The 16401-nt window shown below is 41.6% G+C and overlaps 2 protein-coding genes across 3 annotated transcripts in view; both read left to right on the top strand.

The window, feature by feature from the left end:
* The window catches only part of IGF2R (insulin like growth factor 2 receptor), a 91228-nt gene extending 87994 nt beyond the window's left edge, over window positions 1–3234 (top strand). For both annotated transcript variants that reach the window (XM_050948984.1, XM_050948983.1), the window contains exons 47-48: window positions 650–719; window positions 1231–3234. In XM_050948984.1, the coding sequence (XP_050804941.1) occupies window positions 650–719; window positions 1231–1647 (487 nt within the window). In that variant the 3' untranslated portion in view covers window positions 1648–3234. The remainder of the gene's footprint in view (window positions 1–649; window positions 720–1230) is intronic.
* A 1598-nt stretch (window positions 3235–4832) lies between these two features.
* The window catches only part of LOC127048953 (solute carrier family 22 member 2-like), a 28997-nt gene continuing 17428 nt past the window's right edge, over window positions 4833–16401 (top strand). Inside the window, exon 1 of the mRNA XM_050949104.1 lies at window positions 4833–6750. Within this exon, the coding sequence (XP_050805061.1) occupies window positions 6334–6750 (417 nt within the window). The 5' untranslated portion in view covers window positions 4833–6333. The remainder of the gene's footprint in view (window positions 6751–16401) is intronic.

Here is a 16401-nt window from a genome sequence, read left to right as displayed (position 1 = left end):
CACTGTGGTACTGCCTCTGTCAGCAGCATCCAGTACACATACAGTGACAAAAGGCAAAACGGTTGCCATGCTATGGCATCTGCCAGGGCAATCCAGGGAAAAAGGGCGTGAAATGATTGTCTGCCATTGCTTTCATGGAGGAAGGATTGAGTGGTGACATTTACCCAGAATCACCTGCAACACTTTTTTTGCATTTGGCTCTCAACCCAGAATTCCAATGGGTGAGGGAGACTGCAGGACCTATGGGATAGCTACGGGATAGCTACCCACAGTGCAACGCTCCAGAAATTGATGCTCGCCTCAGTACATGGACGCACACCGCTGAATTAATGTGCTTAGTGTGGCCGTGTGCACTCAACTTTATACAATCTGTTTTACAAAACTGGTTTCTGTAAAATCGGAATAATCCCGTAGTGTAGACATACCCTCTGATATACCAGTGTAACCCATTCAGTTAATGGACTTGGAAAGGTGCATGTGAGAAGGGTATTGGATCTCTTCTCTTGACTGGAAACTGAGCAGATTTCCCACAGACTGGCAGAAGAGTGAAAATTAAGGGGTTTGGTATTGCTGATCACTGTTTTTTCTCTAGAAGGATAAATAGGGATCTAATACTGTAAGATTAAATTTTCTAAATTTTTTGTTTTAGAGAAACTGTGATACACAAGATAACCAACTGCTGCAGAAGATCATCAAATGTTTCCTATAAATATACAAAGGTACTATGACCTCTGAGGTTCTGTGTTTTAAATGATTTTTTCCAAATTAGTAATATATAGCTGCTTCTACTCACAATTACTTTAAATGAATTTAAACTAACTCTGACTATCGGCGAGCTGGTTGACTGGCTGAGACTAAATCTGGAAGTAGGTGGTGGGAAAGAACAGAACAGTTTCAGTCCTCACAGATAGGAGGAAAGGAGACGGAGGATTAAGGGAAATGCTGAGGAGTGATCAACAAGTAGGAGGCAAACTGGGAAAGCAAAGAGCCAGAGAAGATTAAACTAATGTGCAATAGTGCTCGGAATGTAAAAGGCAGCATAGAGAGATCAAAGTATTAGTTTACTAACGCCGTATTTTGTGCTATCTGCTTATCAGTGGAAGATGGTAAATCAAAGTGCAGGATGGGGCTGTTGGTGGTTCTCAGGTGATGGATTTTGGGAGACCGTAAAGGGTGCTTGTGAGAGCCTATCAAATATTATTCAGTAACTTTACCATCTTCATACTACAGATAAACACTGAAGAAGAAGCTAATGAGAATGAAACTGAGTGGCTTATGGAGGAAATTGCAGCACCAAATCAGAGACCAGGAAAAGGAGGACAAGAAAATGGTCACATCACTACCACATCTGTTAAATCAGAAGCCTTGACATCTCTCCATGTGGATGACCTGGACAGTGAGGATGAAGTTCTAACTGTCCCAGATGTGAAGATTCATTCAACTAGAGGGGTGCAATCCAGAGGGTCGGGCCAGAACAGGCACCAGCAAAAGAAGCCATTTAGCCTTGGAAGTGATGCCAAGACCAACTTGCTGAATGGAGGGAAGGATAGAAAAACAAAACTTAACCCAGGCCAACAGAAGACACAGAATTCTACTAATACCCTATCATTCCACGATGATAGTGATGAGGACTTGTTGAATGTTTAAATAGCCCCTCTTGTGCCTGATTAAATAAATATAGATATATATAGTGGGACAACAAAACACTTCCAACCAAATATGAAGACTTTAGCCTGAGATTTCTTCTGAATTTTGCCTTTGACAAAAAAACATTCAAAAGGGAAGAAAAAAAGGATCAATCCTGGTTGTTTACAATGATCTGTTCAGTAATGATTGGACTTCCAGCATCCAGTTGGCTGAGTTATGTTGGTTCTCTCTCTCTCTCTCTTCCCTCCCTCCCCCCCCCCCCCCGCCAGGATTTTCTCTTTTTAAACCTTCAGCACAGGCACAACACATTACAAAATTGTTTCAAAGGACAGGATTAAATCTGAATTATGCCCCTGTCACTTGAGATTCAAGATATTTGACTACTAGCATTTTAACTCTCTCTCCTTGTATTTATTGACTCTCGCTACTCAGGTTTGCTGAATAATAGCAACATGTTCTTCCTGCCGGCAGGGTATTATTCTATAGATTCACACATCATATGAGAAGGAAAATAAATAACTTTTTGTTTGGGGTGGTTTGATGTAAATGTTGGAACTGGTCTAATTTATCCTGTAAATTTGAATACTCCATTCTAATTTAAACAGTTAACTGATTTAAAGCCATTTACTGAAAGGTACAACTCTGTTAGCTTAAGTCTGAAATGGTGGTGGTTCTTTGCATGACATTTTTGATACTGGTCACATGACTGATTTCATCAGTATTTGCTTAAACAGCTGACAGGCACCCAAAGCTTTCCCTTAAGTGCAGACGGGAATATAATTTGTGCATGCCCAGACTTAACTGGATTGTTCAAGGTCATGGGTGCAGAATTCCTAGAATGCCATATTCACAGTCCTGTTATATCTGTCATCTTAAAAAGCCCAAGACCTAGAGAAGCCTTAATTTGCAAAGCAAGTATTGGTTTTGGTATTAATTGCATTAAAATATGGTGGGCCGACGTCTTTCAGTAATGTATCAGAACCAGGTCTTGTTATATACTAAGGCCAATGGTCACTGAATTACAATGTTGCCAGAACTTAATGGAGGTGATAGCAATCTTTCTGTAGCAGTCTGCTCCTCTGTGTTTTCTGAATTATCTTATGGGCGATAATATGGTTTCATATATGTGTACAGGTACTTGTTGGTCAATTTTTGAAACTCTTCCTTGTACCTTTTTGATTGGCTTATTTGGTTTCAACACTGGTTTCTTCATTTTATAAAACGTTTTCCATTTTGAATCAAATTTAGTGTACTATACACGATTTAGCAATTTCAATAAAAGATAAATTAAATGGACGTTCCAAATGATTTCCATATGTATTAAAATAAGTGCTGAAATTTTTCTTGCTTACAATTTTTTTCTTTTTAAGTGTTTGACAACCTGAAAGTCACTTTTTCCAAGTTTCTGGCTGGAAACAGTTAATATTTCTGATTGCAAAGCTAAAGATGAAACTCAAGATGTCTCACCACAGACATTTGAATTTATAAGCAGATTTCCAATAATGGATTTTCTTTTTCAGACTTCGGGTTGTCCCCTAGATTCTGTACGCATATCTGTGCATAACCAATAAAACCATAACAAAGCTGTATTCTATAAAGCTGTGTTAAATGTAAGGACGTGTCAGCATTCCAAACCTTAACACTCTTATATCTAGAAAGAAAATTGGTGTAAGGCCAATTCTTGGGAGGAAATAGATTCTGGAAATGAGATGCACACTGTTAACAGCAAGGGTAGTTAGTCTATTTGAACATTTTACCAAGGGATATAGTGAATTCTCCATTATTCAGTCTTCAAGACTGGATATTTCTAAAAGATGTATTCTCTAGTTCCACCACATGTTGGTCTGGACTGCATGAATTACTGGATGGCCTGTTATGCAGGAAGTCAGACTAAATCATTTTAATGATTCCACCTGACCGTAATCTACTAATCAGAGTTCACCTGTGAATATTAAGGGAGTCCTATTTAAAGCTGCATCAGTAAATAGGCCCTCAGACTCTAAAGCTGTAAATTCTAGAAATACACGGTTAAACACATAGGTAAAGCAGAGTTAAGGGTTTGGTTTAAATGACTATTCCAGAAGCTGCTGCGCCTCCCTGCACAGTTCCTAAACTGTGCAGTGGATTGGTCTTCGATTTTGTGTGTCACTTCAAAACCCACCTCTTGGAGAAGTGGAGTTAATGAAGAGAGCCTTTTTTATTTTTTGGTCTGGATTGATTGAGCATTTCTGTTTTTAGGATTTTACACTGATGCCTGTCTCAGTTTGGGCGCCTTCCATGTAAAATCAATGGTGCATATCTTGCAATCTCTTCTCCCTTTTGGAGATAACTGTAGCTGGGATAGGGAGTATTGGGTGTGGGTTTGGTTTTTTCAAGAGTAGACTTAAAATGCTGCAGCTCAGCATTTTCCACAATTCTGATCCATGTGGTCTGTTCCCCTGCTGTCTGCAGTTTTGGAGGCAGTTGAAAGCTGTTGCATAGCCACACCCTCTTGTTCAGCTTGCTCCAGGATCGTATGCCTCCACCGCAACAGTCAAGCACAGTTCACTTTGCTCCTGGCTCATCCTTGTCAGCCTTTATTTTTGTGTGTTTTTGGGCAGTAGCAAGCAGCTTTCCTTTATTCCTCCTCTCCCTCTCCTGGCTCTGGTAAAGAGCAATGGAGTGGTTTCAGCTACCTGGAGCCAATGCTGCAGCTCTTCCCTGAGACTCCGCTGACCCCTGCAGGCATGGCAGAGCAACTTCACAAATACTGAGCTAAATCCAAGCAGTGTTCTGTGAGGTAGCTTTTACAGGTTCTTCAGAGGCTGAATGTGCCCTGCTCCTTCTTAGGCCTGGTCTACACTACAGCGTTAAATAGATTTAAACTGCGTTAAATAGATTTAACGCTGTACCCGTCCACACTACAAGGCACTTAAAATCGATTTTAAGGGGTCTTAAAATCGATTTCTGTACTCCTGCTCAATGAGAGGAGTAACCCTAAAATCGATATTACTATATCGATTTAGGGTTAGTGTGGACGGAAATCGAAGTTATTGGTCCCATTTTTACTGAGCTACCCAGAGTGCACCGCTCCGGAAATCGATGGTAGCCTGGGACCATGGACGCACACCACCGAAGTAATGTGCCCTAGTGTGGACGTGTAAAATCAATTTTATAAAACCTGTTTTATAAAATCGATTTTATTTCGATTTTACTCTGTAGTGTGGACGTGGCCTGAGTCTGCCAACCATTGCACTGCTAGGGCATGGGTCTCTAAGTTGGACAGGCATGTTCGGTGTCCCATTGCCCCCGAGAAGCTGTGACTCCAACACAGAAAAGCCTGATCAGGAGATCCCAAAGCAGGTTGGGGAGAGACTCCACAGATAGAGAACTTAATCCAGCCCCGGGATTAGTCCTAGGGCAGAACAGGATTAGGAAGACCATATCCCTAAGGCATCTCAGGGCCCCACAAAGCCCTAAAATGGGTCCCCAGTTCTCTGGGGAGAGAGGCAGAGCTTATATCAAACTCTCTTTCCTAGTTTGAATCAAGGAGTTCCAGCAATGAGCCCTGGGCAGGGGGAGTGGGACCTGAAGGGGACCATCCTGAGGGAGACCTATCCAGAGGGCTCAAGGCCCTACATAAAGCAGACTGCAAAAGAGCACCCCTGACAATAGCTGGGCAGCAATGCTTGTAAAGTAGGCCAACCCCCCCAAAAGAGAAGCTGGAGCGGGGGAGGGGAATAGGGACAAAAACCTTAAGACCTCTGTCTTCTGACAAACAACTTTTCTACTGAGGAAGGGGCGCTCTCAGCTTCAGGCTTTGAGAAGAACATGGAGGAAAAAAATGCTACAAAGGTTTTTCCTGATATCTTTTAAAGCTTTGTGCAAAAAAGTTGTATCCACAATCTAGATCGACCCTGAGCAGGTGCTGGAGGACAAGCCCAAAGGCAAATACCTGTCTCTAAATCGTCACCTGTGACAGCAATGCCCCTGCACCCATCCTGTGAGGAAGTGGTGAGAAAAGAATGGGGAAACCCCTGGCGAGTGTAAATATAAAAACAGGCATCCGCCTACAAGCCTTTTTAGAGCCCACTACAAAGCTCAGCTTCAGAGGTGGGAGCTGTTTTTTCCTTTTCTCTATTGAACCACATTTTAAATATTCCCTGCAAAGCCTGTTCCTGACAGGCACTATTCAGGAGTCTGCTGCCTAGCAATGGCAACCTTTAAATTTTTCATTCTCACACCCATGCTAATAAAAGTATTAAGTTAAAAATATTGTTGAGTACCCCACCTAAATCAAGATAATAAGGCACAAGCAAGGGAAGGATACCTTTCAAATTATCTTAATAAGGATCTGGGTAATTAATGACAAATGACTTTTTTATTAGCCCTGTTAATTTTTTTGTGAGCAAACAACTTGTCCCTCCTACCGCACTTGCTGTCCACCCCAAGAAGAATCTATTTTAGGGGATCTGGTGGGGGTCAAATAGCAATTCCCCATGCTTCACGGGTGAGCCTAGGCTTGATTTCAAATTTAACTTAAAATATAAAGCTTGCAATACACAGCTTAATAATTTATAAAGTAACTCTTTGACTTTTGGTCAAATGTTTTATTGCTGCTTAAGCAGCTTTGCTGCCAGCAAAATACATAGCAGTGTTGGGAAGAGAAACCAGGTTAGTTACTAAAGTGAGTTGCCATAGGCAAAAATGCCAACCTTGGATGACATTCTAGAGCATATTGGGGATTTTGACTTGTTCCAGAAACAAGTCTTTTTTGTCTTATGCTTGGTGTCTGCTGCCTTCAGCCCTATTTACATGGGTGTTATCTTCCTGGGGTTCACTCCTGAACACCGCTGTCTCAGTCCTGGAGTTGCTGAGTTGAGCAGCCAATGTGGCTGGAGTCTAGAAGAGGAGCTGAATTACACCGTTCCAGAGCAGGGGAGACATGGGGAGTCTCTCTCTAGTCAGTGCAGGAGATACGACGTGGACTGGAACACAACTGGCCTCAGCTGCATAAACCCCTTAGAAAACTTCACCGGTTATGGCAACAGGAGTAGTATCCCTCTTACCCGCTGTCAGGATGGCTGGGTTTATGATTCTTCAGGATCATCCATCGTGACTGAGGTAAAAATGAATATTTTCCTCTTTCTTCCCATTCACCAGGTTACCGACTAGTTGAGGGCAGACAAAGGTTTAAATTTAAGAGGAGTGATTTTATTAAAGAGGAGATTCCTCATAATGGAATATATTGACTACTCCGGTCTGTTTGATTGCATAACCTGTATTTCGTGTTTTGTTCTGAAGTGCTGTATAGAATTGTTTGTGCTGTTGATAGGCTCTTGTGTTCAACCAGGGAGCTACCCACACTTCACAAAGAGGTAAATGGATCCTTATGTAAGTTGAGCTCAATCTTATGCAAAGCTTTTAATTGCATGAGCACTCCCATGGAAGAGTGCATACATGCATCTCAAACTTGAAATGGAAACCAAGAGTACCACATAAGATGTCGTGTGTGCAATGAGTTCCACACAAGTGGATTCCTACAGCCACACAGTGCTCACTGTAGGATCGGGGCCTAAATCTTACAGTTTTTGAGGGGAAAAAAATTTAAGATCTATCCTTGACAAATGTGAAACACTTTTTAAGTTCATTAGATTGGATCAAAGATGATGAGATTAAATGGTTACGTATAGGAAAAAGATAATGCACAATCCCTCTAAAAGACACCATTTATTAGTCAACCAAATTGGAAGTAAATCACAGAAAATGTAAGCATGTATTATAAAATAACCACTACTTCCAAGGAGGTCAGACTAGACTATCATAATGGCCCCTTGTGACCTTAAAGTCTGACTCTGAGTGGGCACCTGGCCAAAAAAGCCAATGGAAAGGCTTGAACTTTTTTAAAATTGGGGAAAAAACTTGCCCATAGTCTCTAGTGGTTGTCCAGGAGAGAAGGGACAAAGTAGCTATTCTATAAAAGCTTGGACCAAGTATGAAAAATCATCAAATCAAATCACACCTAGAAACTACTCATTTAAAACCCCTGATATGTATGGTAAGTAGATTGGGAAGTGTCTGAAGACGCTATTAGGTTTATCTTTGTTTATTTCGTTATGGCTTGTGAACTTCTGTGCTAACCCCAAATGCTTTTGTTTTTCTTGTAATCTTTAAGATGGACTTCAAGAAAGTTGTTCTTGATGGTTAATTTTTATAAGAGGGTTTTTTAAATCTAGCAATAATTTCAGCTTTTAAATGTGTTTTCTTTCTTTTTTGTTTTAATAAAATTTACCTCTTTTAAGAACAGGATTAGATTTTGTGTCCTAACAGTTTTGTGCACGTGTTTAATCAGCTGTTGCCACCAGCTAATTTCCTTGTTCTTTCTCAGCTCTTCCCGGGGTGGGGGGGAGAGGATAGGGGGAGAGGGCTTGAGGGTACCCCACAGGAAGGAATTCCCAAGTGTGCCTTCCTGGTCTCTCAAAGGGGTTTTTGCACTTGGGTGGTGGCAGCATCTACACATCAAGGTCAGAGAAGAGCTGTAATCTTAAGATTAATACAAGCCTGGAGTGGCCAGTATTAATTTTTAGAATCCATGTGGGCCCCCACCTTCTGCATTCGAAGTGCTAGAGTGGGGAATCAGCCTTGACAGAGTCAGTGGAGGGACTGGAGCACATGTTTAGGTACTATGAGCACATTAAGCTGCGGAGGAGGCAGGCAGCTGAATTTGGCCTGTGCATTGTTTCCCTGTTCAACATCATATACAGTGATGACATTTATAGGCGGATCATTGTGGCCAGGTCCTTGTCCAGGAGAAAAGAGGGTGGAGTGTCCTTGTGAACTGGAAGTGGAAGAAGGCTGCTTTTGTCACTGATGCTATCTGGTCATAGCCACACAATAAGTCAAATGGAACCCCAAGGCTTTGTGCCACTTTGACCATTGATCAGAGAGGTAGCCGTGTTAGTCTGGATCTGTAAAAGCAGCAAAGAATCCTGTGGCACCTTATAGACTAACGTTTTGGAGCATGAGCTTTCGTGGGTGAATACCCACTTCATCGGATGCATGCATGCAATACTCTAGTATTTACCCACAAAAGCTCATGCTCCAAAACGTCTGTTAGTCTATAAGGTGCCACAGGATTCTTTGCTGCTTTGACCACTGAGTGGGTCAGAGTCAAGGCCTTGGTTCTTCTGGGCATTTCATCATTCCGAGTAGCAACACTTTGGTCTTGTCCAGGCTGAGTTTGAGGCAGCTGTCCTTCATTCCGGGAGCTGATCTCATAGGCATTTTGACCTCTTGGTAGTGTGGTATTGTTCATGTCAGTAGAAAGACAGTAGAGAGTTATCAGCATATTGTTAGGGCTCCATGGCCATCTCTCTAAGTGGTCTCATGTAGAAGCTGGAATTGTGGGGTCCCAGGAGGAGAGCTCTTGAGGAAGAGAAATAGTTACCCATCATCACTCTCTGAGCTGTGCTGGAGGGGAATAATTGAAGCTATTGTAATGCTGTGCCATCTATTTCCATTACGTCAGGAAGGCAGATGAAGATGTAATCACTGCCATTAGGGAAATGTCCTACTTTGCTGAAATTGAAGAGGTTGTACTTTAGAATCCTTGTAACTGCAGACAATGTCTGTCTTCACTCCTTGTATGGCAATCTGATCTATATGAGTGGGCTTCCGTGCCTCTGACTGCAGTGGGACTCTGTGCAGGGATCAGATGGTGGGATGAGGGCACATTGCTACAAAGACAAATGTCACTTGTTGAAGTGCAGTTGATGAGAATGAACGAACTAAAAGAAATAGAAGGATTTACTGCCTGGATTAGACTAATGATTGAGCTACTTGAAGAGAATTGGATTTAGTGGGATAAAATGTTTTAAAAATACAATTTTTTTTGTAGCAACAAAACAACATATGAACCATAAGAGGGGAAACAAAGGGTTGTGTGTGTTTTTGTTTTTTTGTTTTGTTTTTGTTTTTTAAATTGGAAACTTCCTTCCCTTTAGATATTCAGAAAATCTCCACATCTTAACTGTGGAGCCTTTTTGATTTGACACTAATTTTCCCGTGCTTAAAGGAATTCTCTTCATATGAACACTACGCAAGTGTGTATATTCTTCAGATTCCAGCAAATTGACAACAATTTTTGTAAATCTACTGACGAAAAACATTGTTTCCATTTTCTACTTGTAAAATTGTTCTGAAACCTTGTTCATTGAAGGTTTTGGTTTGTGGCAGTTGCCAGTAAAAACAACTCTAGTCACTTATTACAGCCAAGACAAACTTTAACTGCTGTACAATATGTCAGTTCATCTTGGACATTGGAACTGCTTTTAATTTGACAAAAACTAGCAACTTGATCCAGATGGCTGTTTCCTGTGAAACATTCCACCCCTTGCACTGAGGACAGGCAGAATCAATCTCATCTTAACATTTCACCCACAATCCAGCACTTCTCGTAGTCTCTGACCTTCTCCTTCCCTTGTCTTTCTCATTAGCATCCTGGTGCTGTCCTGTTTTTCTTTCCATCCCCCTTTCTCTCCTTCCTGCTTTTGCTGCTCCCCTCATTTCCAGGTTCAGGGTTTGTGTGGCTAGTGCTGCACAGGGCTCCTCATGCTTTTTCCATGATGCTTCCCTCAGAAGTGACCATCTGTATGCTCCTCCTCTGGAGCAGGCACCAACCAGCCCAATTGCTGATGTTGATTTTAGTGAGCGATAGTGCTGTTGTACATTCCCATTGACTGGGTGTCAGGCCCAGGGACCCCTGTCAAGCCACACTGCCCTGGTAGTTCCCCACATTCCTGTTCCTGGTAGCAAACTCAAGGGCCCATATAGAAACCGTTCCTAGAGGGGATCCTTTATTTAAGGCTCTGCACACACAGATGCAACCGTGTTTAGTAACCAGTTTGTGCCATTCTCATCCAACAACAAACATGGCTGAGTTGTATCCACACAAAGTCTTGGCACAACATAACCACATGCCAGACAAGGTAGCGTATCCACACTGTCTAACTGTGTTCACATTGGTGCATTCTGGGAAAACCTGGCTAGCTTTCCCATAGCACCTCTGCAGGAGATTGAGCACCTAGAGAACCTATAAATGTAGGGGCTGGTCTGACCAACCACACAGGGTATGTCTACACTGCAAATAAAAACCTGCAGCTGTCCCATCCCAGCTGACTCAGGCTCCCAGGGCTCAGGCTGCGAGGCTGTTTAATTGCAGTGTAGACCTCTGTGCTTGGATTGCAGCCTGAGCTCTGGGACTTCCCACTTTGCAGGGTCCGAAAGCCCAGGCTCCAGGCCGAGCCCAGAAGTCTACACTGCAGTTAAACAGCTTTGCAGCCCAAGCGCCAGGAGCCTGAGTCAGCTGGCACGGGCCTGCCACAGGCATCTAACTGCAGAGTAGACATACCCACAGAGAGCTGGAAAGAAAGAGGGCCAGCTAAAGCAGTTACACGCGCATGGCCATGAGGGTGCTATCTCCATAGCAAAATAACAGGAAGACAATCACGTGCCAGTCTAGACCTATCTCAAGGGCGAAACAGGGCAACTGCCACAGTTTCTAACAATGTTCACAACACTGTGTAGACATACACCATGTTACGCTAACAGGTTATACGCGTGTTAAAAGTTGTGTTGACAAAGTCTAAAACGGGAAATTGGTACTTAATGCCCTATAACAGTTCAGTTATAAAATGTGTGGGGGCTAAACGGCTGAAGTCCAGTGTATCTGAAATAACTATGGCTGTCGATTAATTGCAGTGAACTGACACGATTAACTAAAAAAAAAATTAATCGTGATTGTAAAAGTTAATTGCGATTTGTGGTTTTAATTGCACTGTTAAACAATAGAATACCAATTGAAATTTATTTTGGATATTTTTCTACATTTTCATATATACTGTATTCTCTGTTATAATTGAAATCAGTTTATATTTTTATTACAAATATTTGCACTGTAAAAATTATAAAAAATAGTATTTTTCAATTCACCTCATACAAGTACTGTAGTGCAATCTTTGTCGTTAAAGTGCAACTTACAAATGTAGATTTTTTTGTTACATAACTGCACTCAAAACCAAAACAATGTAAAACTTCAGAGCCTAAAAGTACACTCAGTCCTATTTCTTGTTCAGCCAGTTGCTAAGAGAAACAAGTTTGTTGACATTTACAGGAGATACTGCTTCCCTCTTCTTGTTTACAATGTCACCAGAAAGTGAGAGCAGGCATTTGCATGGCACTTTTGTAGCCGGCATTACAAGGTATTTATGTATTTAAAATGTGTTAATTAAATTTGTGACTGACAATTCTCCCCCAAGGAGTTATGTCCCTTACTCTATTTTACCCACATTCTGCAATATATTCAGAGGTGGCTCTGTTTTTTGCTGCTCCAAGCACGGCAGTCAGGCAGTCTTTGGCGCCACGCAGATTCAGCAGACTTTCTGTGGATGATCTGATGGTCCCACGCCTTCAGCACCTTCCACCGAATTGCCGCCGAAGCAGAGGTGGACCTCCTGCAGAAATGCCGCTGAAGGCCACCTGACTCCCGCCGTCACGGTGACTGCCACGCCGCCCCCATGTGCTTGCTTTGCTGGTGCCTGGAGCCGCCCCTGCATATATTTCATGTTATAGCAGTCTCGGAAGATGACCCAGCACATGTTCTTCATTTTAAGAACATGTTCACTGCAGATTTCACAAAACACAAAGAAGTTACCAACATGGGATTTCTAAAAATAGCTACAGCGCTTGACCCAAAGTTTCAGAATCTGAAGTGCCTTCCAAAATCAGAGAGGGACGAGGTGTGGAACATGCTTTTGGCTGTCTTAAAAGAGCAACACTCTGATGCAGAAATTACAGAACTCGAACCACCAAAAAAGAAAACCAACCTTCTGCTGGTGACTACTGACTCAGATGATGAAAAGGAACATGCCTTGGTCTGCACTGTTAGGATTGTTATTGAGCAGAACCCATCATCAGCATGGACACGTCCCCTGGAATGGTGGTTGAAGCATGAAGGGACATACGAATCTTTAAAGCATCTGGTACTTAAATATCTTGCGACGCCGGTTACAACAGTGCCATGTGAACGCCTGTTCTCACTTTCAGGTGACATTGTAAAAAAAAAAAAAGCAGGCAGCATTATCTCCTGGAAATGTAAACAAATTTGTGTGTCTGAGTGATTGGCTGAACAAGAAGTAGGACTGAGTGGATTTGGCTCTAAAATTTTACATTGTTTTATTTTTGAATGCAGGATTTCTTGGTGTATAATTCTACATTTGTAAGTTCAACTTCCATGATAGAGATTGCACTACAGTACTTGTATTAGGTGAATTGAAAAATACTATTTCTTTTTTTTTTATGGTGCAAATACTTGTAATGAAAATAAATATAAAGTGAGCACTGTACACTTTATTCTGTGTTGTAATTGAAATCAATATATTTGAAAATGTGGAAAACATCCAAAATATTTAAATAAATGGTATTCTTCTCTTGTTTAACAATGCGATTAATTTTTTAATCACTTGACAGGCTTAGAAATAACAGGTGCATATTGGGCAATATTATGTGCTTTGTGGAAATACCCATTCATAGGTATATGCTAAGTGATAACAGTTGTACTAATTTTTAGTGAGTAAGAAAATTGTCTTAAGGGACTTTATCAGATTAAATTTAGCCCAAAACATCTTGTGTTTTTTTTTTTTAAAAGCATCTAAACTAAAAGTTTTCCATTATTTTATTTTAAAAAGTGTGTCTAAGGATAAATCTTTCTATTGAGATGGATGCAAGTATCCAAATGACAGAAGGTAATGTTGGTGAGGGAATGACCCATGTTAAGTCTCTTAGCATGACTAATGTGAAGTCAACAGGCATTGCAGGTGTTTGGCTTTTCTGAAAATCAAGCCACTTTAAGTGTCTAAATGTGGACTTGGGTGTGTGAAGTTCAACAGTCAATTCTGAACATTTTGCCCCAAATGTACCTTGTGTTGAAGAGCTCTGTACACGCAGACAGGTTCTCTCTGTTGCCTCACTTTCCCTTATGAATAACAATTTCTGAGCATTTTACCTTCATATTTATTATCATCTGCAACAGACTTTTTGTTAACTTGTAATTATTTGTGTTGTCTCTATAGCATCAGCTGAAGGACAAAGGAAAAACATAGGTCCAGTGAGCCAAGGTTTCTAAAAGTGACTGTGATCCTGGGTGTCTCAATGACCCCTTTACAGGTCAAAGTAGGTGCTCGCAACTGTTTGAAAATTGGGGTCTTCTGAGGCATCTCAAGTTGGGACTCAAAAACTGAGACGTCACGATCAATCGCTTTTGGAAATCTTGACCAAAGTAGGAACACTTTTTTCTACTTGCATTAAATTTGTTAAAGATCTTAACATTGAATAGCTTTTCAGAGCCTGTCAAAACATTTCTATAACAGTGTAAATTTGCATTATAGAAGATTTCTACAGATAGAACTATAGTCCTTACTTTTAGACTTTTTTTTAAAGTAAACAAAAATTCAGTTAAAAATCCTGTACTCCTTGTCAATCATTATTATAGGTCTGTTAGACTTTGCTTCCAGATTACTTATGTATCTGTTTGGCATTTGGAGCAGTCAGGTGCCTCAGTTTTATTGCAGAGTCAGATCTCTTGCATCACATAGGAGTTCTGCTGTCAATTTTAAAGCGAAGTGAGGTCCCGGTGAAGGTGCGCTGTCAATATTTGCTTTTTTCCATTGGAATAGCCTCTACTGGCAAGAACTATATTAATTGCCTCCTGCAGCGCTGAGTCCAACACTTGTTCATAGAAGGGGAAACAGACAAAATTTTTGTTTAAAAACCTGCCAATAGTAACTTTCTTCATCTTAAACATTTCTTGTATTTAAATATCTTTGAAAAGAACAGTAGATTCTCAGCAACTGACCTGCTGCCAATCAGACTGGGAGAGCCTCCCTGCTTTGGAGTCAGAATGGGCACCTCAGTCTGAAGTTTTTTAGAGGGTTTGCATAAGGATCCCCATTGCTGTCCACAACTTCCAGCGTGGTTGCAACAAGGGTCCTAGCTCCTTCCTTTCAGCCCTCGCTTGGCTGTCCAGCAATGGATCTGGAAAAAGGTCACAGGTAACACAGGAGCAGCACCAGGCTTTGTCCTATACTAATCCCTATAACCAGAAATACAGTAGCACAGGAGTAAACACAACTTGGTGCGTGAATTAAAAATACATAGCTTTAACTAACCTAACCCCAGCAGGAAGGAAAGGGATATACAGCCAGATATACATCCTTTAACTGTATGTGCCCCTCCCCCCCAACTTAACCAATATTTCTTTATGAAACATTATCTAAAACTATGCTCAAAACCCAAGAATGAGTAACCAATATCTAACAGGGTTGATTCTGCATAGCACTCAGATAGGGACAATCCTGCTTTGGATTTCCAAAGCCCCTCAGTGTCTTGAAGACTGTGTTCAGGCTTAGCAAGCACTGGGGACCTTTCTTCTTGTGCTTCTGTGACGTTATTGATATAAACTGGGACCATATAGAACATGGGTTGCAACCAAGGTCCTGTAGTGGCACCAAATCTTATGTAAAGGGGGTCATATAAGGTGTCTAAGACCAGGTTATGGGTTGCTGGTTATGCTTATGCTGTCTGTATGTCTGTATCATTTTGGTAGTTGAAGTTATGAATATTGGCTGTATGCTGTCTGTATTTCAAACTTGTGTTGTGTTACTGGGAAAGGTCCCAGATAAGTTGGTGTCAGCTCTGTTTAGCCTGCTTGATGGCCCATTAAGGACCATCACCTACACAATTGTCCCATCGAGAGAAGGCAGTTACGCCCTATGACTCAGCAGGGTGTACAGAAACTGGCCCATGTGACTGCAAACTCCATTTTGCTGTAACTTTCCACAGCAGGAACAGAGGAGTGTTCTTACACCTGGAAAAGCCTATATAAGGCGGAGGCCTCATCTCCATTTTGTCTTCAATCCTGCTTCTTACCTCTGGAGGGACTTTGCTACAAACTGAAGCTCTGCACAAAGGACTGAATGACCCATCCCAGCGGGGGATGTTCTCCAGAGACTTGATTTAAACCTGCAGTTTACTCCATCACTGCTACAAGCCTTACTAAGAACTTTGCCATTACTGTATGTAATTGATTCCATTTAACCAATTCTAGCTCTCATCTCTATCTTTTTCCCTTTATGAATAAACTTTTAGATTTTAGATTCTAAAGGATTGGCAACAGTGTGATTTGTGGGTAAGATCTAATGTGTATATTGACCTGGGTCTGGGGCTTGGTCCTTTGGGATCGAGAGAACCTTTTTCTTTTACTGGGGTGTTGGTTTTCATAACCATTCATCCCAGGCCGGGTGGCACTGGTGGTGATACTGGGAGACTGGTGTGTCTAAGGAAATTGCTTGTGTGACTTGTGGTTAGCCAGTGGGGTAAAACCGAAGTCCTTTTTGTCTGGCTGGTTTGGTTTGCCTTAGAAGTGGAAAAACCCCAGCCTTGGGCTGTAACTGCCCTGTTTGAGCAATTGGTCCTGAATTGGCACTCTCAGTTGGGTCCCGCCAGAACTGCAATGTCACAGCTTCTTACAGCAAATTCCAACTGTTCCTGCTCAGAGTGCATAGTATTTTAAGGCAGTTGCTCTCAAACTGTGGCCCAGCAGAGGTCATGTGGTGTTTGCTGCTTTTTATAGGCGTCTAGAATCTTCATTGCAAAGAAAATTCTATACTCTGTTAGAGCAGCTGAATCGTGGCTGGGACCATAGCTGCCAGCCCCCAGTGG

This window comes from Gopherus flavomarginatus, chromosome 4, assembly GCF_025201925.1.
Source record: "Gopherus flavomarginatus isolate rGopFla2 chromosome 4, rGopFla2.mat.asm, whole genome shotgun sequence".
Lineage (NCBI taxonomy): Eukaryota > Metazoa > Chordata > Testudines > Testudinidae > Gopherus > Gopherus flavomarginatus.
The sequence above is the reverse complement of the archived record's forward strand: the minus strand, read 5'-3'. Positions and strand labels throughout refer to the sequence as shown.